The sequence below is a fragment of the Alligator mississippiensis genome, chromosome 5, assembly GCF_030867095.1.
Source record: "Alligator mississippiensis isolate rAllMis1 chromosome 5, rAllMis1, whole genome shotgun sequence".
NCBI lineage: Eukaryota > Metazoa > Chordata > Crocodylia > Alligatoridae > Alligator > Alligator mississippiensis.
This window is the reverse complement of record NC_081828.1, coordinates 42,789,392-42,814,005: the sequence shown is the minus strand read 5'-3', so window position 1 is coordinate 42,814,005 and position 24,614 is coordinate 42,789,392. Positions and strand designations below refer to the sequence as shown.

At 51.5% G+C, this 24,614-nt stretch overlaps 1 protein-coding gene across 2 annotated transcripts in view; it reads left to right on the top strand.

Moving 5' to 3' along the window:
• The window catches only part of CRIP2 (cysteine rich protein 2), a 71,664-nt gene extending 49,045 nt beyond the window's left edge, over window positions 1–22,619 (top strand). For both annotated transcript variants that reach the window (XM_019486543.2, XM_006259953.3), the window contains 6 exons: window positions 14,468–14,525; window positions 15,267–15,404; window positions 17,314–17,382; window positions 18,016–18,110; window positions 19,667–19,724; window positions 20,629–22,619. In XM_019486543.2, the coding sequence (XP_019342088.1) occupies window positions 14,468–14,525; window positions 15,267–15,404; window positions 17,314–17,382; window positions 18,016–18,110; window positions 19,667–19,724; window positions 20,629–20,696 (486 nt within the window). In that variant the 3' untranslated portion in view covers window positions 20,697–22,619. The remainder of the gene's footprint in view (window positions 1–14,467; window positions 14,526–15,266; window positions 15,405–17,313; window positions 17,383–18,015; window positions 18,111–19,666; window positions 19,725–20,628) is intronic.
• Window positions 22,620–24,614: the final 1,995 nt, after the last annotated feature.

Here is a 24,614-nt window from a genome sequence, read left to right as displayed (position 1 = left end):
GAGGGGGCAGTTCATGGGATGCTCTTGTTTGGGGTGGAAGCAAAGGCTTGTCTCCAGCCCTCGGGGTGAAGTTACTTGGAATGTTAAATGGTGTTACAGTTAGACCAGGGGCAGGCAATTATTTTGGGCGGAGGGCCGCTTACCCAGTTTTGGCAGGCTGTCTAGTGCGGCATGGGTAGTCCCACCCCTTGACAGGTGCCCTGCCCCCTGGTCACCATCTTGGGACCAGTGTTCCAGGGTCAGCACCGGTGGGGCCCAAAGCAGGGCGCAGGCTGACAGGGATATGTGGAACCGGGCTGGGCTGCACCAGCAGGGAGAGGGGGGAGCTGGCCCGGTTCCATAGAACCCCTGCTGGCTGGGACCCTGTGCTCCTGCCACCCTACTCTGGGCCCCACCAGCACTGGCCCTGGGACGCCGGTGTGGGCCCCGTGTTCCTGCTGGCTCCCGCACCTGCTCGTTCCCAGTGCCCCCCAGCCCCGCGGCACAGCCCCGATCCCCTGCTCGCCGGTAGGGAAGAAGCTGGTGCTAATCGTGGGGAAAACCAGCCCCTCGCCTGCCCCATGGCTGGCGCTCCCTGCTGCAGGCACGTGCAGCCCACGCGGGGCTGTCCGGAGCAGGCACAGGCAGCCTCATGTGGGCTGCAAGCAGCTACGGCACGAGGCACTGGCCACAGTGCAAGCGAGGGGCCGCTTTTCCCTGCACTCAGCACCAGTTGTAACCCGGCCCCGCTGCCAGACTGGGCTCTACGCTGGCTCTGGGCTTGCCCGTTAACGGCAGCAGCAGCTGTGGCTCCCCTGCTTGCCACGCCAGGCAGTGTTGGCTGCTGCTGCCTGCCTGGAGCGTGTGCTGGGCATCCAAGAGGCAGCGGTGGCAAACACTGCCCAGCGCAGCAAGTGGGGGGGGGGGGGGGGGGCACAGCTGCTGTTGCCACGCGCAGCCCCAACGGATGAGCCCGGAGCCTGCGCAGGGCCCAGGCTGGCAGTGGGGCTGGGTTGCAAGGTGGTGGTGGGGGTGAAAGCAGCCCCTTGCCTTCCCTGTGGCCAGCGCCCTGCCCTGCAACCACTCAGGCACAGGCAGCCCCACGTGGGCTGCGAGCGGCTTCAGTGCAGGGCACTGGGCATGAGGCAGGGGAGGGGCCTCTTTTCCCCCCCTGCGCTCAGCTTTTCCCCAGGCTCCTCCCTTGTCTTCTCCACCCCACCTGCGATTCCAGCGGGGGGCAGCCACATGGTCCCAGGCCAGAAGCCCTGCCTGGGGCTTCTGGATGGTAGGACAGGGCTGGGCGGGCCCTGCTGCTGTGGGAGCCTGCCGGGCTTCCCCTGGGTCCTACTGCCCTTGGTTCCTGTCATTTTTGACAAGGACCAAGGGCAGATAAATATTAATTTTCTACATTTTTTAGGGGCCCCGCAGGCTGGATAGAATGGCCTCATGGGCTAGATCTGACCCATGGGCCGTATTTTGCCCACCCCTGAGTTAGACCATGCTGTGAGCAGTCATACCTTAAGGGTTTCTTGTCTGCACAGCTCTGACTCGCCACTAGAGGGCTGGCAAGCAGGGGGGTATGGACACCTGGACTCTATTATCCCTGTTTTCAGGGGTGGTGCGGGAGTTGTGCATCCTGAGATGCTGGTGGACTGCAAATTGCTCATTTTATTTTGGTGGAGCAGGTTGAAGTTACCCCATGAGCTAGGTACCACAGCCCAGAGTTAACCCTTACCCGAAGTGGCATAACTTTTAGGTGTTCAGAGAGCACTTAGCACGCGTTAACAAGCTTTGATGTGTGGATGCCCACATTTTAAGTGCCCTTAGTATAGTCTAAGTGTAATGTGCAACTGCATCCTCAGTGGTATAAGGAGGATGGCTTTTAATCAAAACTAGCTGTGAAATCTTCTGAGAGTCATGCACTTCTTTTGCTTAGGGAGGCTGAGCTGTGCAGCTAGGATAGCCTAGGGGGAAGGTGGAAGTTTTGAGGCAAGCAAGGCCCTTCCAGGATCCTAATATCCACTAAAATCCATAGGCAGGTCTAGGATTTAGAAAAGGTGGGTATAACAAATGCAACCAATGCTGTATCTCAGACCATGAGGGAGCATGGGCGCAAGGCATAGGAGTTGGGGTCTGGGCACGGAGTACTGGAGTTGAAGGTCTGGGACTGCATGTAAGGCTTTCATGATAGCTCCAACTCTGTCAGGCGGCTTTTCTGGTTGGGCTGCAAGGTGAGTCGGCTATGTGGCACTGGTGGGCTTCAGGGAGTGGCTATGTGGTGGCAGGTGGGCTTGGGTCGTCAGTGGTGCAGCAGCTGGTGGGTCGGGTGTCACATTGAAAGAGAGATGAGGGTGATGTGCGTGGCTGGAGAGGGTGGAGGGGCTCACTGTGCTATATGATGGAAGGAGGTATGACCACACCACTGCATCCCGTCTTGAATCCACCCCTGTCAAAGCAGACCTGCAGAGGGAGCTCTTTGGTCTCTGTGAGTCCCAAGGTCAGTGTGTTGGGGTCTGTGAAGACTGGATCAATTAAAATACCGGAAATTGGGTATTTCTAAGTTACGCACACACACTTTTTTTGTTAAACCCTGAACCAGTCCATGGAGCTTTGGGATTGATGAGATGCAGTTTTCTTGCATTGCAGCGAGAAAAAAATGCTATGGAGGTGCAGCTCAAGGCCTTGCTTTTATAGGCCAATTCAGGGACTCTGCATTGCTGAGAGATTCTGGGAACATGTGACACTCATTGACATTTTGCTTTCCCTGCATAGCAATGAAAAGAATCCAGCGGGGTGCTGCTAGTACTTCCTGAGTTGTCACTCAAGTTGTTGTCAGGAAAGGTGGAAGCTTTTTGGCCAGTTTTGTTGTGAGTACAAGATGGGAGAGGGGGTGGAATAGAGTACAGCTGCCAAACTCAAATCAGCACTTAGGTGTGGAGATGAGCATGGGGATGGGAGAAACAGGAGGCCTGGCTCCATCCAGGGGAAGAAGAGCTTGCATTCTCCATTCAGCTCCTAATGGGTTTAAAAAAAATATTTTGAATTTTATTTAAAAATATGACTATTTGGAGAAACCTAAGACGGGGGTCCCTGTCGAGCTGCAGGAAACAGCATTGTGGTGTGCTGGGATAAGCTTGTTTGAACTTGGATTTGACCCCCTGCCTTTAAATTCTGGGAACTTGGTTTTCTTAAGAATCCCCAGCAGGCAGGGTGAACCTTCCCTGTGGAGCTGGAGTGACAGGGAAGGGCCCTAGTGGGTTGAACCCTTGAATTAGTCCCCTTTGGAGGAAAATGGATATAACTTGTCGGATGTCTCCTGAGTGATGCCTCACAGGAGACGCACTGACAGGTGCCCTGGAGGTGGGAATGTGGGAGAATCCTTGCGTTCCTGTAGAACATGGTTTTGCCTCTGGTGGGGGCTGTTGGGATATCCAGCTTCTAGTCAGCATCATGACTTGTGGCTGTAGGCCTGGGGGTGAACCCCCAAAAGCTCCACAGTTCTGAAACGAGGCTGGATTTCCTGGTGAACAAGCTACATTGTTTGATATCTGGAACTCATGCACAGGTTATGGTAGCAAACTCTCTAGATTTCATGCACTTCCCATGCTTGATCTCAGCCTAATGCTGAGTTTCATTGGAGGACAGAGTGCAGTCCACTTAGCTGCTACAATTGCTAGACCTGGATGAAGAATCTGTTCTTGCCTTACTCTGACTGATACATTTCACATGCAGATAACTTTAACAGTGGGAGTTCTTGAATCTCAATTCATGAAACATGTTGTTTTTCCTGAAGCCTGGTATCTTTCCTGGAGGAGGGTGGGACGGGTAGTAAAGTAGATGGGGTCAAAGTGAATGAACTGAAACCAATGAGACAATGAGTCTCATTTCTAAAATAAAAAGGAAATAATGCATGTTAAAATTGCCAACAAGCAGGAAATTAAGTGTTGTCATGGTAACATTGACTTGGCACTTCCCCATCTTGGGTATCTCCAGTATCTGTTTAATGGTATGAAGTCATGGATTAAGTTGGATGTTTAACGAGAAAACTGGAATAGAAAATGGTCCATCTGTGCTGTGCGACTGAACCCGGTAGCTGTAGAAACTCTAAGCCAAACTGTGGGGGTAGGGGGAATGGAGCAGAGGAGAGGGTGTTTTGAGGGGAAGTGTGTATGGAGGGTGTGGGTAGTGTACCTTGAACCCTGGGGTCCCAGCATCTCTGAAGGGACGTTTGTGAGGCTCTTGCAGTCTTTGTAAGGATGACACTCCTGCTCTAAAACTTGCTTTTCCTTTTGGGCTGGATCTGAACTGCAAGGAGCCTTGTAGGCTGGGGTGGGGGTAAAATGAGCAGCAGTGGCAGCATTGCAGGGATTAACACAGCTGTTGCTAATCCCCCTACCACCAACGTGTTTCTTCGGCAAAGTTCCAAACATGGGAATTTAGTAGTGTGCCCTGGCCCCTCCAAGAGCCCTGTGGGCTGGGTAACAGGGCCCTGCAGACTGTGTCTTGGACAGCCCTGTGTTAGAGTACCCCCAAAGTTGCACTAGCTTGCTCTAGGGCCAAACTGAATCCTGAATATCCTAGGATTTGGGAGCCAAAAAAAGGGAGCTGTAAGCCACTTCTCGTTCTTCTGCAGGTTCTGTCACCAACCATAGCAAACGTTCCGGTTGTGGTGCTGTGGTTTTTTATTTTGTTTAAAGTGCAGGGTTAGGGTCAGAGAGTTGAAACAAATGTTTTTGATACTAGATTTTTATATAGTGTTTTGCATGCCAAAGTGTCACTGACTTTTAACAGACTTAACTGGTGCTGGGATTAGCTCTCATTAGTGTCTGGCACTTGCTAGCTGTTATATTTTAGCATAGTTCCATACCATACATGCAGTTCTTGAGACTCGAGCCATTTCTTACTACGAATGTCAGATATGGAGCTGAGAATAGCATTTACCAGCTCTTGTATGTCTTATGTTGGGTGAATTATCTGTGGTTTTGTACCTTGGGGTCAGATTTGACGTTTGAGAGTTTGCTGCTTAACCATAAAAGGCCAGATTCTGCTCCATTTGGGGCCTATAGCCAAACTCCTGTTGACTTCAGAATTGGGCCCTCCTTTTGCATTCTGACTTCTCAGAAGTCCTGTTGTCTGCTCAAGGGTGTGAGGGTGGCTGAGGGGTCCCTGCTGAGTGTTTGTTCTGTGCTCTGGCTTGGCAGTGCTCTAAATATGTGGATGTTCATCAGTGTTACAACTGTCAGCTCTCTCCTTCATGAGCCCAGCCTCTCCCTATAGATTCTGCTAGTTCCAGTGCTGTGCGGCGTCTTTGCTGGGAGAACCAGCTGGTGATGGCAAGATGTGTGAGGGTTGTTGATTCTGCCAGCCTCCTGTATTTGGGGATGTCCTCTCTCTGTTAATGGAGCTGAATCTTCTTCCTTCACCTTCCTCCATTTTAAGTGGGGGTCTCTTGATCTTGCATCTGCTTGTTACAGGGTGTATGGTGGGATTGTCACAAGTGCCTCTGTGATCTTTGGCAACATGAGTACAGCTGAAGTCACTGAGGCATTTTGGAGAACCCACCTGCAGTTCATTGTGCACCTGACACTCAATCTGCCTTGCCCCAGAGTTTGGGGGGAGCCATGGTATCTGCGCTGACCTCATCCAGCTCAGATGGAACCACCACTGGTTCTAGCTGGGATCACCACTGGCCTCTCCTTGCTGTGATCAGGAGGGTTTTCTAGTTGGTTGGTTCAGTCTGGTGGAACCAAATAGAGAGGTGTTCAGCAGCTAAGAGCAGCTAGAAAGTCCCTCTGAGCATGGGGTGGTGCTGGTTTTACCCAGACCACTTTGGCTCACCCTTAGATGGTAGCAGGGTTGGGAGTTCTTTGGATGCCTTTCTTCCTCTTCATCCTTCCTACATCCTGTAAAGCTCTCTCCACAGTTGCTGTTCTTGCATCCTCTTCAGTAGGTTGAACTGAGTGGCGGATACTGATGTCTTCCTCATGTTTCTGACAGAGTCCAGGCCAACATTAGCTGTGGTGTGATTGCTTCCATGTTTGTGCTTTGGCTTTGCCATTCTTGCTGTGGCAGTGGGCCACAAGCACAGAGTTTGTAGAGTGTTTCACGGGGAGTGCAAAAGGTGTTATTAATTTATAAACATTTTAGACTGCTCTGAATTCCCAGAACACTTCAGCTGGTTGTGTAACAAGTTTAAGATGTGTCTGATTTCCAGAGTGACTTGTTCTGGGACATAAGCTTTATTCCATCTATATTTTTCCACCTTGGCAAGCTGGAGTGTGGCAAAGCTGCTGGGAGCAGAGTGGGAATTATCTGTGCCCAGCTGGCAGAGAAAAGTAAGATTTGCAAAAGGCAGTGGAGGACTGTCCCTGCTTGGGGAGTTACCATTTCTTAGTAGAAGAAAGCCTCTTTAAAGCATCTCTACTAAAGCCATTGTGTTGGAATAAAGGGAGAGACCTTTGCAGTGCCCACAGGATCATCTACTACAGTGGACCCTATTGAAGGAAGTGCCAGAAGTGAGAGGCCTTTGTTTTGAGGGCTTCCCTGATGCCTTTGATCATTTTAGGAGAAATGGCACTGCACCAGGATAGGAGGCAAGGCTTTGAAGACAGAAAGACGGGCATAGTTTTGAACTTGGGCTCACAGCTGGCTCCATCAGTGTTGGTGAAACCTGCCCAGAGTGCCAGGGCTCAGCAAGTTGCAGGTGTTCTTCATCCCTAGTCTAAACAGCTCTCTCACTCTTTGTAAAATGCAGTCCTAGCCTGTTTGGGAGTGGGTTCGGCTCAAGTCAGACACCTGCTTGGACTGAACTAATTGAAACAACAACAGCAGCAGCTGGTGAATGTGGCAGAGCTGCTTGTTTTATAAACAAGGTAGGTGTATCCCCAGAATCTGCAATGTTCCCTGTTTGCTGTTACTGCAAACAGTGTTCAGTGCTGGCCTTTGTAAGCTGAAGCAGGTGGGCCAGCTGCAGGGCCTGCTGGCTGGCTGTACTGATGCCACCAGCAACAGGCTGTTCTGACCCCACTGAGGGGCTGGCTGGCCTCTCCCCTACTCCCCTTAACTTGCATGAGTACTGAGTTGGGGTAAGATTGTAGAGACAAGAGTTGCCAGGCAGGCTTGGACCTGAAGCCTATTCCTCCTGTCTCCAAGAATAGGCAATGCCCTGTACTTATGAAGAAGATGAAAGCCAGTCTAGAGTTAGTGTCCTTAGTCCCTCTATTTCCTCTACCTGCACCACCTGCAGATTGGGGGTGCAGCCATGTGCTTCATTAAGGCATGTCCTATTTGAGCAGACCCTGCTGCTCTGTGGTACAAGTCTGCAGCCCTCCTGTCCTTGGGGCAGGGGTGGGATCTGGCTCTGCCTCCTTGTGCCGGTGGCAGCAGCAGGCTGTCTTGGGAGCTGTGGGGAGCAGCAGGGTGGCAGTGGGAATCCCAAGCACTTGCACATCTTTGCTACCCTGCCTGCAGGTCAGGTTGCCATACAAACGAGCTCCATCAACCCAGAGCTTGACTGTCAGAGCAGGTGACTGAGACCTGTGGGGATGCGGGCAAGGTTGGAGGAAAGTCTATGCCCCCTGCAGCTAGGGCAGAAAGAGCCAGAACAGACGGCATGGGCTCCTGGCCTTGAATGTTGGCTCTGAAGTGTGAATTGTGGTCTGTCTTAGCACCCGTGTGGCCCAGCCAGCATGAAGCTGGAGGCAGAGGACTGTGGGTAACAATGGAGAGCCAGAAGCTTGGTTTGAGAGCTCCCCAGATAAGGAGCTCTGGGCTAGGAGGGGCTCCTTGGGGCTGTTGAGTCCAGATCACTAGAGACAACTGCTCCCAGCCACACTTGTCCATACAAAGACTCTTGATGAGGCCGGGGGAATCTGGCTGTGCTGAGCATCCTGGTGCCTGCACCAGTGCTGTGCACTGAGAGAGGACTTGTCTGGATGGGTCTCAAAGATCCCACCATTGTCTGGGCTTATTTAAATGAGAGCCATTAATGGGATGTCCTCAAATGGTGGGGAGAAACCCTGCCAGAGGAGGAAAGGCTTGAGCTTTTCAACTTTCCACTGAGAGGGGGTGTGGTCCCAGGATGCGAGGCAGCTTGCCTTGCTTGGCTCTGGTGACTTTGCTTGCATTGCAAGCAAGCATTGCAGGCTGGAGCCAGTTCCCTCTGCAGGTGGTGGTGTGGCTCTGCATACTGTCCTTGTGCTTGCTTGTTTTTTCACACTCTTTCTGGCTGAAGAACACTTCATTTCTGCCAGACTTTGGGCAAGATGATCTGAGCCAAGTGAAGGTTGGTCCCCAGCAGGGAGTGACCGGAGGGTCTGGTTGAGTTTAGAAGCCCTGATTTTTCTGGGGAGAATCCTGGCTTTTGGACTATGGTCAGGCAAGGAAAGGAGAGACTATGGTAGCTAGTGTGACCAGTAATGGCATTTACTATAAGGGAATGAGGAAGGGGAATGTTTGTGGCACAGGGATCCCAAGAGATGTTGTGATGCCAGCTTATTCTTCGTTCTTCACAAATGGCAGGGGCCGCAACCTGTGACGGGGGCCAGGATTTGAGATGCATAGTCATTAATCTGTGTCTGCCTCTCAGTTCAGGGGAAGAGAGATTCAGGGACTTTCTGCCTATCCACCTACTTCAGGGTCTCCCTAGCTGAGATGGAGCCCCATTGCCAGGGACAGCAGGCCTGGGATGGCTAGAGACTAGCTGCAGCTTCAGAGTTGATTCAGGAGAGGGTGCAGTAGATGAGGCTGGAGGATGGTTGGTAGGTACTAGCAAGGCTCAGGGGAGAAAGGCAGGGTTTGCTGCAGCTCACTGGCCAGGCAGAGAAAGAACCAGGCTGAGATATGGGGTGGCCAGGAGGAGATGGGAAAAGTGGAATCAAAGAGCAGGGGTTGCTGTAGGTCCAAAGTAGATGCATTGGCAGTGCGGGGCAGGCTGCTGGGAGGAGCTAGCTTGCAAAGGAAGCTTGCTTGGTGCCTGCCCCAGTGTTCCCAGCTCTACATATACTTGCTAAGTCCTCTCCACAGTTAGGTCCCTGCAGTAGTAAATACTCTTTGGCTCATGCAGCGTCTGCAGAATCTTGGTGCCTTTCAAGCCAGCAGAGCCAGGTGGCAAACAAAGTGCCTTGTGGCCTGTCTGGCCTGAGAGGCCAAGGTTGCCCAGTGCCTTGGAAGAAGAGAGTGGTGACTTGCTCTGGAGGCATGTGCTCTGGTGTGTCCCAGCTGGATGGGTGCTTCTGCGTGGGAGGCTCATGAGTTTCTGCCTCTGGGGATGCATTCCACATTTAACAAGGGGAGAAGACATGTGGCCAATTGATTTCCTCTGCTTTGTGCAGAGGGACATGTGCTGAGCATCCAAGACCTGGTGCCAGAGCCCACAAATGCTCTTTTTCTCTTTTCTTTGACTCTTTTCCCAGTGACTGGTGGGGAAACGGCTGCCGGGAGCTGGAATAATATTATCTCAGGCCCTCTGGCATGTTCAGTCCCATCTCTCCATCAGCTGCTCTAACTGATGGCAGTGCACATGGCCCAGCCCTCGTGATAAGGGCATGCCATCAGGGAGAAGGACTTGCACTCTATCACACTTCCCAGAGTGAAAACCTCTTTCCCTTCAGGAACCAGCCTGTTTGATAGCAGGGTGCAGATAGTGGCTCTGGGAAAACAAGCGCTACAGTGCTGTGTCTGGGAAGGGACTTTTATGCCAGGCCAAAAAGGGAGAAGTCAGATCTTTTGGAAGTGCCCTGTCTTTCCCTTGGCAGCTCCTTAGCCTGGCTTTGTGGGGTCTGAACCCTGTCCTGTGTAGCTGATGCGCCGCCTGCTTTGTAGCCTCCCTGCAGAATGCCCCCTCCCTCCCAGGCAGGGCAAATCCTCTCCTTCAGTGAAGCTCCCCAGACTCACCTAGCACCCTCACCCACTCTGCATCATGTCTTGCTCTCTTCCCCAGCCACTGCGGTGGCACTGGCTTGAGTGCTGGTGTGACCCTATTCTGATCCCAGTGGCAAGATTGCTCCTGCCTTGCACCAACATATCCTGATGAAACCTGGGCATAGAGCAGCTTCTGGGCGATGAAAGGAGACCCTGTGTAGTTAAGACAGGACAAGACATTTGTAGATCTGTATTTCCCTAGTCCTCATTGCTGAGGTAGCCTGTACCCCAGTTTCACAGCTCATTTGTCCCCACCTTCTTGAGTAGACTTCCACTCCTTACTAGTAGTATGTTTATAGTAATACCTGAGATCAAGGCTTCAATGTGCCAGGTTTCTGCACAGTTGTGTAGTGAGAAATAATCCCTGTCCCAGAAAGTTTACAGCCTAAACCATGTCCAGGTGAGCGTGGCTGTGCAGTATGTGACACCACAGATGCATCTTGTAGCACCACATACTGCACGTTCAGTTGTTCTCTGCTATGACCCCTGGATATCCAGGGGTCAGAAAAACCTGTGAGGGGAAGAAAGTGGAGCAGCGCATGCAGGGGCAGTGTGCGCCACTCAGAACTGGAGCTTGGCTGGCCAGCCTCTGGGAGGCAGGATCACTGCTGCTACAGCCCTGAGGGGCCCACAGGACTCCAGGTAAGGCTTCTGGGGCCAGCTCAGTGCTAGCCTCAGCCTTCCTTACCACACCCAGGGTAACTTGCTGCGTGCCAGAGGGTGTGTGACACAGGCATTTCCCAGGGACAACTGGTGGTGGCATGAGGTGCACCGCTGCTAGTTGTCTCCAGGGAACCAAACATCCATGCACGTGTGGATGTGGCCTAAATGGGCAAATGTTGGGTGCGGGAAGCCAGCATATGGAGAGAAAATGGCCTGCTTAAGGTCAGACAGCAGTTCAGTGGCAGAGCTAGGACTAAACCCCAGGTCTCCCAAATCCCAGTCAAGCTGTGTTCTCCCTCGGTGCATAGCTACTTCTCTCTGTTCTTCTTTATAACCCACCTCTTTTCTGCACTGTCTCTGTTCGCTTGCGGGCAGATTGTCCTGAAGTATCACACTTGCCTCCATTGACCTGTAAGCTCCTCAGACTTGAATGCCTCCTTGTCCAGCCAGAAGCCACGACCACTTCATGTGCTCTGGAGAAAGCCTTACGGCAGTGGCTTGCCCTTGAATGCCCTGCTCAGTGCACAGATGGTGGTGCAGGGAGGAGGGCCAGGGGTGTCCGTGGCAGCCCTCCTAACCTCCTTTTTACTGTTGGGTGACTTCAGACAATTATCTTTCCTTCTCTGCGCCTCAGTTTCCCCATCTGTAAAGTGGGGATAATGATGATGACCTTTAAGGCACTCTGCTGTATGGGGTAGAGGAGAGCTAAGTATTGATTAAACACGGATTGCAAAATTTCAGTGGCGGGAGCTGTGCAGGTTGCTGTGTGTTTAACTACAGGGCAGTGTTAGGCTTATGACCCAGCGTCTTATCTGTTGGGGAGATAAATGGGTGTCATGTGCCATGGGAAATGCAGCATTTCCAGTACAGTCAGGTTTTTAGCTTGAACCCTGGCAGACTTCAGAGATGTTGGTGCCTGAAACCTGTGCCTCTGGGAAAGCTATATTATGCCATTTAATTGACAGAGCAATCTCAACCCATTCTACCTAGAGCTGATCAGCATTTTTCCAGCAAATGAGTTTTTGTCACAGTGAACTCATCCTGACTTCAGCCTCTTGGATTTTCATGGAAACTTTTTGAATTTTTCACAATGTTTCAGAAAGTTTCAGTGAAAATCATAAACAACAACAAAAAATAGCTCTGTATTTGGCTTGTGCAGTAGGTGCTGTTTTTTCCCTCACTGTCTCTGTTTTAAGACTGTTCTTTTTATTGGGAAGATGGTTATTTGTGTTTGCTTTTCCTGTGGGAGCCTCTGGGGCCGTAAAGTCCTATAACGTTTATCCATTTTTGGCGTTCTTCTGTCTAACCTCAGGACCATTTATCTTAATGTCTATTTTGATTGCTTGGCTGAATAGAATACCCAAACCAAATGAACATACTTTTTTTAGAAAATCATCTTTGAAACTAGTGTGCACAAGAAAAAAAATATCAAGGATTTAGCAAATTAACTTCAGAAATAAATCTTTGAAATTCTTGACACCGTGTGGGTATTTTGGCCAGGTCTTTTGGTAATGATGTCCCTGTAGGTAGCAGTCCATGGCAGGGGCTCATCTCCTTAAAAAAAAAACAACAAAAAAAACCCAAACAAATTAAACAGGGGTGGGCAATTATTTGGGCTGGAGGGCCACTTAAGGAGTGGTGAGTTTTGGTGAGCTGTTGTGGGCCTGGAGGTGAGGGGTGGGGTGGCAATTGATCCAATCCAGCCTTGGCCTGTCTGCTCCACACCCATGGCCAGCAGCACTGGATGGAGTGAGTGGGTGGGCAGGTGGGGTCTTCATGGAGACTGGCTGGGACCCCTGCCAACAGGGCATGCCCTGGCCCCACGCTGTCACCAGCCCATGATCCTGGCCCCAGCTCCAGCTGTGGCCCCACCTGCCCGTCCTTCTCCGAAACTCTGCTCTGTCACAGCCCCATCCCATCCCATCCACTTAGTCTTCTTCCAAGGGCGCATCCTGTGCATGAGGGTCCCAGGCCTCTCTCTATGGAGACCCTGCCCACCTGCCTGCTCTGTCCTGCGCCCTTGGAAGAAGATGCAGGGAGGATGGGCCAGGGTGCCTGGGCAGTGGGGCCTGCGATGTCAGCAACTCTAGCAGCACAACTAGAAGGAGCCAGTGCCAGGACTGCTGGGAAACTGAGTCCAGCCACCATGCTACCCCAGCCCCGCTGTATGTCTGGGGAGTTGGAACCGGCTACATGCATCACGGCTTGGGCTGTCCCCCGTGCCTGGGCCAGGTGGGGCCGAGGGACCAGCCACAGGCGGGATAGAATTCCTTGGCAGGCTGCTTCCAGCCCGTGGGCTGGATTTTGCCCACATCGGCATTAAAACCTCATCAGAATTTCTAAAATCTCTTTCCTTCAGTGTAGCAGCTTATGCCATGGGAAGGTTTGGTGTGAGGTTTCAGTTCTCCCTCATGTAGGATGACTGATTTGTCCAGTACACCAGTCTCCAGATCCTGCTAACAGACCCCTTTGTGTGATGCCTTACCATCCTGTGCGCTTGCTTTCTAAAAATGTTTCTCTTCCGGCATATAAACCGCAATACATCTGGAGCAATGTATGTTTTTAGCCTTCTGCGTTGGGATCTCTTTATATGTGAAGGTGGACAATAGACTGAAGGTGGGCAGTGTGTGTATTATTACACGGTCCATCTTAATTCTCTGTAGTACTGAGGTAATGATCCAGCCTAAACTCCAGAAGAGATGAGCAGTCACTTAAAAGAAATGGCTCAAACTTGCCACAGTGACGTGCATGGCTCCCATTAAATACCAACCCCCGCCTTTCCTCCCTCCCTTGCCCCCAAAATAATCTCTGGGTTGGGCTTCTTGGTTATGTTAAAAAGCAAGATCATATGTTACCAGCTCCTTGTGTCATGTTGCAGGGTTTCAGTCTAAAGATGCTTTCTAGATGAACTAACTGTGGGGTTTGGGTACTCCCTCTCTTTCATGTGGTGTTTTTCTCTGGGACTGTTTCATTCTTTGGGAGGTACATCAATGCAAAGAAACCAGAATGTTGACCCAGACAAATGCCTGGGAGCTCTGCAGATGCTTACATGAGCAAGTTAATGACTGGGAATAGAAACCAAGCATACCTGTTGAGTGGCTGCCTTTGAATGCAGCATCGCATGGTATCTGCCTCTAAGGTACCTCTAAGGAGTGCAGAAGGGCACCACAGAGGCCTAGTTGTATTAGGTTGGTTAGTGTTTTGTGGCAAACTCCGCTCTGCTGAGAGAGGCTCGGAGGTGTGGAGATTGCTCCATGACATGAGTGGGGTGGGGGTTATGCTCTAATAAGTGCTTTTTGCCCTGAAATGAGGGGAGGATACATTCCCAAGGTTCTTCACTGGGCTCTTCTCAGCATCTCCCTATGTAATAGGACCAGACTATGGTCTCCCATTTTGTACACACGAGCAGCTGAGGAGCAGAGACATGCCTCGGGTTATGCAGAGGGACTGTGGTGCAGCAGGGATTTGAGTCCATTTCTCCTGAACCCTGGGATAGTGCTGGACATGACAGGCCATTGGAGACCAAAAGCTAGACAAACTCCTAAGTGATGCTAACAGTTGGGGGTGGGTTCTTTTGGTAGGGGACCCCCTGTACTGTTGGAGGTAGAAAATGGTTGTGCTCATGGATAGTCCCCGGTCTTCCCAGAATGCCCTGCCTCTGCATCTAAACTGCATGGGTGACTAATATGTCTAAAGGGGGCCAGTGTTTGGTGTTAGGCGTCCCAGTTGACTGTCTGTCTGCACCGTTCAGATATCTTCAGTATGCTTTATGAAATGTGCAAGCATGTCTGCAGTGTCTGGAGCTGTGCTGCAGCTTGCCTACCCTGAGAGTTTGGTGCCTCTTAGAGGCTCCTGCCAGCTGCCTTTCTGACTGTCCTTCCCCCCACCCCTCTCTCTCTTGTAGCACGATGGGAAGCCCTTTTGCCACAAGCCCTGCTATGCAACACTGTTTGGACCTAAAGGTATGTCTGCATTCCTGACCCTTCTTCTCCTTGGCTTCCTTCCTCAGGGCTTTTATTTCCTGCACTTCCAGGGCTGCAGCCCTCCATTGAATTATTCATTGGTCTTGTCTCCTGTCTTGGCTGACAGGAGGGTGTTTAGGATGCTGAAAATGGCCCAAGAATAGGATAGCACAGGCCAAAGCTGTGTCAGGATTTTCCTTTAGAGAACCCAGCATGCCTCCAGGTCAGTGTTTCTGTTTCTTGGGCCCCCAAGCCATGCACAGAGTGGCTCTAGATCAGCAGTAAGTTTTAATGGGACGTGTTCTTTGCAGACCTGGATGTGAGATAATGTGGAAACCTCCTGTCAAGAGAGTGGAGGAATGAAGTCATGACAGTTCTTTGTTAACTAATTCCCCTACAAGCTGCAGGGAGGGTTACTGCCTCCAACTATGTCTACTCCCGGCAGATAAAATGGTCCCAAGGTAAAAACAGCGTGGGAGGCAGATAACCCTGGCTCATACATGGGAGAAGGATTTGGAGGTTGCTGTTTATGCATTTCAGGCCTGCCTAGCTGTGTGTCTTCAAAAGGTCCAATTTGAGTAAGTGTCATCCCTGAGCAAGCCAGACATAGGTGTGCTGAAGACACAGGCAGTGCAGTCTTTGCAGCTGGTCATGCCCCATTGGCTTTGGCCTGCTGGGAGTCTTAGAGCCTGGAAGGGTGTCTGGGATATGACCCTATAAATGCTGCTGCTCTTGTTGCAGGTGTGAACATTGGTGGAGCTGGGTCCTACATCTATGAAAAGCCTCAGATTGAAGGGCAGACGGCTCCAGGACCCATTGAGCATGTTTCAAAGGTGGAAGAGAAGAAGGTCAGCGCCCCACCCAAAGGACCTAGCAAAGGTTGGTGCCAAAGTGATATAATGGGCTTTGGCATTTGGGCCCAGTGTATTGTTGGCGTTCTTGGCCAACAGAACTGTGCCCCTGCTAGTATGGCCCCCCAGGGCTCTGGCTGCCTCACAGGATTCAATGATTTTGTGATTTGGGCCAACTCTAGCCCTCTGGGTCCAGTGTGTCCTTGTGGGCTTTGCTGAACTGGTGTGTGGGCTCTTACAGGATTGCCCTGGATCCACATTAGTCCTGTTTCTGATGCAGTGCTCTCTGCTGCCCCACAGCTGCTGGCTCCTTTCCTGGTATGCACTGCTTGGGGAACCCTTGACAGGCACAGTGGAACAGCACCACAGGGACACTATTGGAACTATTGCAGCTTATCCAGAAATCAGTTCAGAGGGGGTACCGATGGGATTGAATTGGCTCTTAAGCCTGCCAAGAGTTCATCTACCCCAGATGGATGCTTAGGATACTTGTAAAATGTGTGGGCCCTAAAGTGCTTTGTTGGTAGCTGAGGCCTACCTTTTGGAGCTGTAAAGTTCCCCACTGGGTTTACTTATTCATCAGCTTGCGGCCTTTCTGACAGCTCTGGGTTCTCAAGTGTGTGCTTGTGTTCATCCCCAACCCTTCGACTCCTCATGGGGTGAATGTTCTCTCAGATGATCTCTGTTTTTGAGGAGCTGGGCTGTTGCAGCAAAAGTAACAGCTGTTATAACTCAGGTCCTGTGTTCAGGTGTGGATGTACATGGATACCTACATGTGTACATTCACTCCTGAGTAGCTGATGTCTGAAGAGGCATAAGTCCCACATCAGTTTTAGCTCGTTGTGTCAGCTACAGATGGGAGCTGTCTGTGCTTTGTTTCCCAGTGTGCTTGCTTTCCCTTGCACTAATGCTGTAGCACAGACAGATGCTCAAGTTGTAGAGGAAATCCTTGGAGGGGGTTCACCCCCCTGAACCTTACTACTACCTGCTTGTGGGGTGCTCTCCCTCCACATTTCTCTCTCTCACCCCCCCCCCCCCCCGTCCTTGCTTGCTCTTCCCCTCTGTATCCTCCCTCTGTTACTATGTTATGGACTGATCCAGAGACTTGCATGGCAAGCTATCCGAGGAGAGGCTGAGGGATCTCGGACTCTTCAGCCTAAAGAAAAGAAGACTGAGAGGAGACCTGATCGTGGCTTACTGCTATATCAGAGGCGTACATCAGGGGCTCAGTGAACAACTGTTCACCAGGGCATCCTGGGGGAAAACTAGAAACAATGGCCACAAACTCCTGGAAGATCGTTTCAGGCTGAACATTAGGAAAAACTTTTTCACAACTAGGGTGTCCAGACTGTAGAATAAGCTCCCCCCAAAGGTGGTGCAGTCATCTACCCTAGAGGTCTTCAAGAGAAGACTGGACAGTTACCTGGCTGGGGTCACTGGACCCCAGATGTCTTTCCTGCTCATGCAGGGGGCTGGACCCGATGATCCTTCCAGCCCTGTGATTCTGTGATTCACGGAATTGATTTTTGAATCCCCACCAAGCTGGGATCTGCTGAGCTACAGCAGGGACCATGATGGGTTGTTGCTTTTTCAATGATAGCTTATCAGTGAGGAATGCTGGCTCTTGCTTCAGTGACAAACAACAGAGTGCCCTAAAGGGCTCTGATCTTGTTTGAGATGGCAGGGCAGGAGGGAGGATACTATTTCTTATACTGCTCGAAGAGACCAGCCCTAGTTTCTAGTGGTGGACTTTAGCCTGTTGATTCTGCAGTGGGTGAAAGCCTTTGGCTCAGGCGCTGAGCAGAGCCCTCTGCCATCATGAGGTGCCAGAGTGACTGGTCAGGGCTGTCAGAAAAGCCAGATGGCCCTGGTACCATCAGGGGGAGCATTGTTCTAATTTTGTCAGGGCTTCAAACTCTTTTCTTTTTGTGTTCCAGCCTCCAGTGTCACCACCTTCACTGGAGAGCCCAACATGTGCCCACGCTGTGGGAAGAGAGTCTACTTCGGTAAGCCCTGTTTACACCCTGGTGGTGGTTTCATTCCTATGAGCTCCCAGCACAGGGCAGGGCCCATGGGGTCAGTGCTGTACACAGACATGAAAAGAGAGTTCCTGCCTCAAAGAGCATGAAATCCTACATGGAAATGGCTGCTGGGAAGCAGCAGCCCCCAGAGTTTAAATGATGTGCCCAGGGTCGTGTTGAGTGTCTGTAGCAGAGTCAACAGTAGAACCCAGGCTGCTGGGCTGAGATCTGGGAGCCCTAATCGCAAGGTCGTGCTTCCTCTGTGGGGAGATGTTGGTTGCTGAAGGTGGGATCTGGAGGATATGACCACGTGAGGGAACAGGAGCTACTCCAAGAGGCTTTCAGGCAAGCTCAGGCAGCTTGCTGTCCCTCTGTTTGCCCTCCCATTTTGTTTGGCAAATGCTCTGCACAATGCCTAGCAGGGACCTCTCATATAATACTGACAGTCCCTTGTATTGCTGTGCAGTGACAGCCCCCCATTTACCTTGCTCTACCTTTGCTAGTCAGTAATTCTGCATCTTCCCAGAGGTACTGGCGAACGCCTGACTCAGACAGTCTTAAGCCAAGGCAGGAATTGGAGAGCTCCCTCTGATTGTGTTACTTTTGTCTCCACTCCAGCTGAGAAGGTAACTTCGCTGGGGAAGGACTGGCACCGGCCCTGCTTGCGCTGTGAACGCTGCAGTAAGACTCTAACCCCTGGGGGCCATGCTGAGGTGAGGACTGGGGACGTGTCCTGACCTGACTGACTGCCCTGCATTTATTTTCTCAAGCAGGCGATCCCCTTCCCCAGGCATGTGAAGGACTGAATGCAGCCTCTAAAATATAAAATCCCCTCTAAAGGAGCTTTTCATGCCTCTGCTCTGTTCTTTGCCTTGAATGCTACTCTGGAAGCAAAGAAGGTGTTTCATTTGGGAGAAGTTGGGTTGCATCCAGCTGGAGACCTTATTTGACCTGCTTGATGATGAATACATTGATGGTGCAGATCACCTGGACAGAGGAGTGTGTATGGCAGGCTGGGGCTTGCTGAGAGGAGCCAGGAGTTGGTTTCTACTTGAGACCAGGGTTCTTGTGCTCCTTACCAGCATTACATCTTCCCCTTCCACCTCAGAGGGGCTCGTAGCCAGAACTCTGTATGTGATGACCTATGCCAGGTACTTACTAAGTAGAGGCTGCGTTCTGACAGTATTGGGTTCCCTCTTCGCTCTTAGCACGGTCCGTGCATCCCCAAAGCTAATGTGATGTGGCCAAAACCCATGTGTGAGAGCAGAAGTGTGAGCAATCCTGGGCCCTCATTGTTCAGCAAGACTTTTTCTGGCCATTCCTTCCCCCTGGATACTGGAGCTTTGGGAGAGGGTTAGACACCAAACTCCCCTTCTCCAGACGTTGGTGCAGGCTCCTTCCTCTCCACTGAGGTACTTTTGCATTGTGTGGTCCAAGGTGCACCAAACACTTAGCCATTGGCCTCTTTCCAGAGGGGAGCGCACACTGAGGCAGTACTCCTGACTCCACGGCATTGAAATGGGCACAGAGGGCTCATCCTGTGCTGTCCAGTGCTTGGGTCCTCGCAGGCAGCTGCCTGAAGTGGGTCCATGATTAGAGCTCCTCTTTAGCTAGGTCACTGGCTGTAGAAATGGGCAAGCAGTGCTGAACACAGTCCCAAGGCTTTCCTACCTATGTAGCCTTAGCCAGTACTTTCATTCCACTGCCTGCTGCCCCCGCATTTCATGACTTAGGCACCTATTCCTACTGCATGTGGGCTTGTTCAGCAACTCCAGACTTGCCCACCAGAGGTCAGAGCAGATCTGAAATGAGAAACTAGTGCTGGTGATGGAGGAAACTTCTGCTGTGGGAAGGCTGGGATGGGAGGGAAAAGCCTGTGGTCAGCTATTCTGCTACTCCCAGCACAATGTTAAGTGGGGTGGGTGAGTGCCACTATGAGCAGCTGCTACTCCTGGGGGTTGGAGTGGCGCTGTCATAGGGAGAATGAAGGCTAGGACTGAGCTGGGGTGGAAGCGTTTTTCTGCCTGCTTCTGTCCCACGGCTCTGTGTGCCCTTGGGCATGCACAGGGGAAGCACTAGACAGCTTCCAGGTCAAGCACCATTTTCTTCCCAGGGTACCAGTGCAGGTGGCACAGGATGCTGGCAGCTCCCTGGTGGCTCCACAGCTGCCCAGCTGTGGCTTGGGGAGGGGGGCCTAGGAGGGTTACTAGGACAGTCCCCTGTGTCTGTTGAGTAGGGTCTGTGCTGATGCGTTTCTCTCCTCCTGCAGCATGATGGGCAACCCTACTGCCATAAGCCCTGCTACGGGATCCTCTTTGGGCCAAAGGGTAAGTGTGCTGCATGGAATGAGGACTATTGGAGAGGGGTCACAGAACTGGGGGAGAGAGGAGACTTCCAGGGGTCAAAGGCAAGGGCAGGAAGGGTGCAGGAGGGCCAGCTGCTGCTCTTGGTGGCTGTGGGCCCTGTGTCTTCACAGTGTATAGCACTTGAACATGCATGTTAACATGGCCTGGTGCATAGCATTTGGACATGCATGTTTGTATGGTCCAGCTAGACAGGTGGTGGTCAGCAGGGCTCTGTGTGCAGTCAGCAGCTCCACAGAGCAGGTATAAGAGTGGAGTAAGGCAAGGTTCCCAAATCTTGCCTGGTACATACAGACCCAGGTGGGGTGGGTGATGACCTTGCTGAGCTGGCTTTGGAAGGGGAAGACCCATTGGACTAAATGGGTGTTGTGCATGTCGCTGTCCTAGGATTTGGTCAGTAGAGAGAAGATAGAGTAGGGGTAACCTAACTCTCCCAGAGCCTGGGGCAGGGGATCCCCCAAAGAGCTTGGCTAGTCAAAGGTTTCCTAGCTCCTGAGAGAGGGCAGTATCCAACAGCTGTGCCATAGGTAAATATGTTCCCTAATGTGCAGCTGCCCTTCTCCCTCTGTGGTCAGCGAGTCTTGGACTGTGGTGTCAGGTCCAGCAGGGTGAACTGGGAGAGCTCCCTTCAGGCAGGGAGAGCAGATTCAGACTGTGGAGCTAGCTCCTGAGGAAGGAGGGACAGGCTTGTGTCAGTCTCCTGCACTGGGCCTTCTGGCTTCCTCAGTCCCCATCTTCCATGGCTGCTCTTTCATCCTTGGAGTTCTGCACAGGGTCCCCTGCCAGGTCTTTGAGGATATATTTGCCCTCCGTGCCCTGCCCAGGTGTCTCAGCCCTACCCTGACACATGGCTTTGTCTCTGCTGCAGGAGTGAACACTGGAGCTGTGGGAAGTTACATCTATGACAAAGACCCTGAAGCAAAGAACCAGCCCTAGGAGGTTCCTTCCTATCTGCCCACCACAGGCCACTCGCACTGCATCCTCATTACTAAATTACTGTTTGTAGAAGTAGCTTAGCTCGGTGATGGTGAAGTCCCGCATTGGAGCAGACCTTAGCCCGGCTGGTCACAGAGCTGTGCTCTCTCTGCTGTTTGTATTCTGGGCAGGGTGGCCCTGCCTTCCGGATTTTATAATATAGTTTATAATATAAGCTTTGATGTTTAAAGGCAAAGGTAGAAAGCATCTCTCTGGTCACTCCCAACATGCCTGACTCTCTCCTAAACCCTCCGTGGGGTTCTCTGTTGACCCCTATGCCCTCAATTGCATCCTAGGCAGTGGGTGAGGGTTGAGGGAGAAGTTTCATGGGCATAACTCTTAGTTACCTGGCACATCAATTTTAAACCCTCTCCAAGTGGTCTGACCATGTGGGATGTTCTGGGGGAAGGAGCCTTGCCTGGGATCCAGTTTGCAGTCCTGATGTGATCCACAGCTAGTGCAGGCACTTGCTGCACTGCCACTTGAAGAGTGCTGAATTCCAGCTCGTCCCTATTGAACTGTGGTCCCAGAGCAGTGTGAGACTTGGCTGTTGCTCCTGGCTATGAGGTTAGAGGAGCTTGCTGATCAGGGCACAAATCACTGCAAAGCGGGGTGGGGCAGCCTGTCACCTACCACACTTGCATCCTGCAATCCAGAAGTACCAGCTGGTCTGCATGGGAGCACCTTCTACTGTGAGCATACAGTTTAATCTTATTTTAGGCAGTGCCTAGAGTGCCAAGGACAAAACCTGGAATGAGCTTGGGAGAAAGCTATAGGCCTAAATTCCCACCTAGGCACCAAGCAGATACAGTTAGGATAAGATATTATCTCAGGGGCTTTCAACAGCTCAAGTGAAGGGCTTTGTGGCCTTCCAGCTGTGTCTGTCATCCCATGGCTTGCTGGCTTTCTAGGGCAGAAGGCCTGGTCAGTGGCTATACAGCTTCTCGGGAAGTGCTGTGTTATCTGGGAGTCAGTGACCATCACCACGTTTCTTTCTGAGGTAATGCTCTGCTATGTCACTTGGCAAACTTGCCTCATTCTCTTCACCAGGCAGCTGTACTGGGAGCTTGGATTCTGCGGGAACCAGCCCTCAGTATGCCAACCCTGTGTTCTTTCCCAGCAGTGGGGGGAGTCCTCTGTGTTGTGGTTACGTCCCAGGGGAGGATACCGTGCAGCTGCTTCTGAGTGTTGTTCTGCAAGGACGGGTCAGTAGGTGGTCTCTGGATTCTAGTAGCTGTGCTACCCAGTACAGCCTGGTTTGTAGGAGGAGTGTGTGACTGCAGCTCACATCCCTCTGAAGTGGCACTGGGCATGAAGGTGAGCACTGCAATCTAAGCTGGTCTGGGAGGGAGCAATCCCAGTGGTACACAAGGCACCATGTCTTCACCATAGGGGATCTCTCCATTTTGGATGCCCAGCAGGCCAGTGAGGGCTGTAGGGAGAGTCTGGCAATGTTGGGGCCGTGGCTAGGAAACACCTGAGTATTGTGAAATGTACAAGGGCTCCTGTCTCTGCCTGCTTTGAAGAGACCCATTCGTGGTGTGTGGTTCTTTTTATTTCTTTGTTTATTTATAAGCAGATGTAAATGTGCTTCCTGCTTCAGAGAATGATGTACACTTCCCAGGTAACCTCCCTCCCTTTATAAATGCCCCAGCCATTGCATTGCCCTACTCCTTACCTGCTAGGCAGGTAATGGTAGCAGAGCCACAGACCATGTGCTCTGCCTCCAACCCAGCTGGGCACACTAGGTTAAGGGGACTTGCCTTGCCAACAGCTGTATCCCCTTCAGGCTCCTTTCCACCAGAACACCCCCTTCTCCCACAGTGAGACAGCAAAACTGACTCTTTTTGTTATTTGCTGACAATAAAAAGTTTTGAAAGACAAGCAGTGTGTTGTGAGTATGTGGAGGGGAGGGGTAGGGGAGGAGAGGGAAAGTATGCACTCTTCCTAGTCTGGCACTTGGGCTTGCTATGCAACAAGCACTGAAGGTGGGAGATGCTTTTCTCCCATTGGGTGACCTATAGAAGCAGGAAGACAATGGCTTAGTGTGCTTCCTGGCTGCTGTGTGATGGACCCCAAGATCCAGAGGATTGCATGTTGGACTGGGAGGCTCTACCATGGGTTCTGTTCCTCACTCTACCACTGGCCTGCTAGGTGACCTCAGGCTAGTTGCTTTGCCCATCTGGGTAGGTATGTCTGCACTCCAGACTGCCATGCAAAGAAGAGATGGCTAGGGTAGCTTTTAAACCAGCTAGCTTAGGTATGGGTGGCAGGCTATCGGGATAAATTTAGCCCATAATAACCCTAGGCTGCTATGATTAGACTGGGAGTGTCTACATGTGCAATTAATGTGATTGTATATACTCTGCCTCAATTTGAGCTGGAGTAAACCAATCCTGATGTCACCTTCTACACGTGTATTTAAGTACAGTAATTTACTGTGTTGCCAGATACTACTTGTATCTGACAATACTTTCAGGCAGCTCAGTAAATTAGTCTACTGCGCCCCAATTGCCATGTATGTATAGATGGTGACACTTCGCTTCACATCAAATTAGTCTGCTACGCAGTAAGGTATCTTGTGTAGACACGCCCACTGGTAATTAAGCCAAATAGTTGAATTACTTCTGGTGTCTCTATACTACATAGCCCCTGGTTGATGAGCTCGGCTGTGGGGGAGCACCCCCCCAGTTGCTGACTGGTCACTGGGGGGGGACGACATAGGCCCCCCCCCCCCCCCCCAACTCAGATGGCACCAGTCGCCCATGCCTGTGGGTAACTAGTGTGTCTGGTTCAGTACAAATGTGGTCTGATAAATGACATGACAGGAGCAGGTCTCTCTGTCATTTTTTTTTTTTTAATCCAGGTTCTTCTGGCTAGTTGGGAGGACGAGGAGGATTTATACAATGCTAGGGTTGGAAGGGACCTCAGTGATCACTTTACCTAATCGCCAGCAGAGGTGTAGAATTTGCTGTTCCCAAACCACTCCTTTCCCCACACAAGCATGAATGGAGCAGTCAGGGTCTCAGCTGGAAGCCTCCCCCTTTCCAGGTGAACCCTCTACCATTTGAACTGTTCCAAGGTACCTTGATCAGCTGTTATGGGCCAAGAAGACGCAATCTGATTCTCAGGGGAACGGTCCTGCACCCTTCATGGAGCAGAGCCCTGGTTCATAGAGTCATCTGGATCCTACCACTGTTGGCATCTGTGGCATAGCAGTAGCTGCATATCTTCTTGGGAGCCCTTTGTTAGGATACTGAGATTGTAGCTGCCTGCTGCTTCCTTTCTGATGTTTTGAAATGTGCAGAATCTCTGTTCTCAAACTGCAGCCAGAAGTGTTGGAAGGAACTAAGTTACCTGTAGCCTGAAGGTTTGGCTTGGGGAAGTGAGGTGGGGATAGGGCAGTTGTTGCTCTTCTCTGGATGTCTTGTGAGCAGGACTGTGCTGAGAGTCTGACCTCTGTATTTTCCCAGCCAACCTATACATGAGAAGTGAAGAGGACTGAGGTATCTTGGCTTCATGTAGCCTAACACACATCCCCCTCATCTAGCTGGCTAGAGGCTTACACGGTTTGCCTGAGATCTAGGAACTAGAACAGCAGGGTCAAAGCTGAAAGGGCACTTGGCCTGGCTGTGCTGGGGTTGAGTCATTGGTTTGGGAACTTCCTTAATGAAGAGACCATGGCTACAGAACTTGTGTATATCCCTAAACTTATTCTGAGGGCCAGGAGCAGTCATTTGGGTTCCTGCTCCAGGTATGTTCTCGGGCCAGGCTCTTGGGTGAAAGACAGTTTGGCTGGTCTGCAGGGGACCTCTTGACTGTGACCAGGGAATTGCACTCTGAGAGGAGAGAAAGTTGATAGCCTAGGTTGGAGTGCTT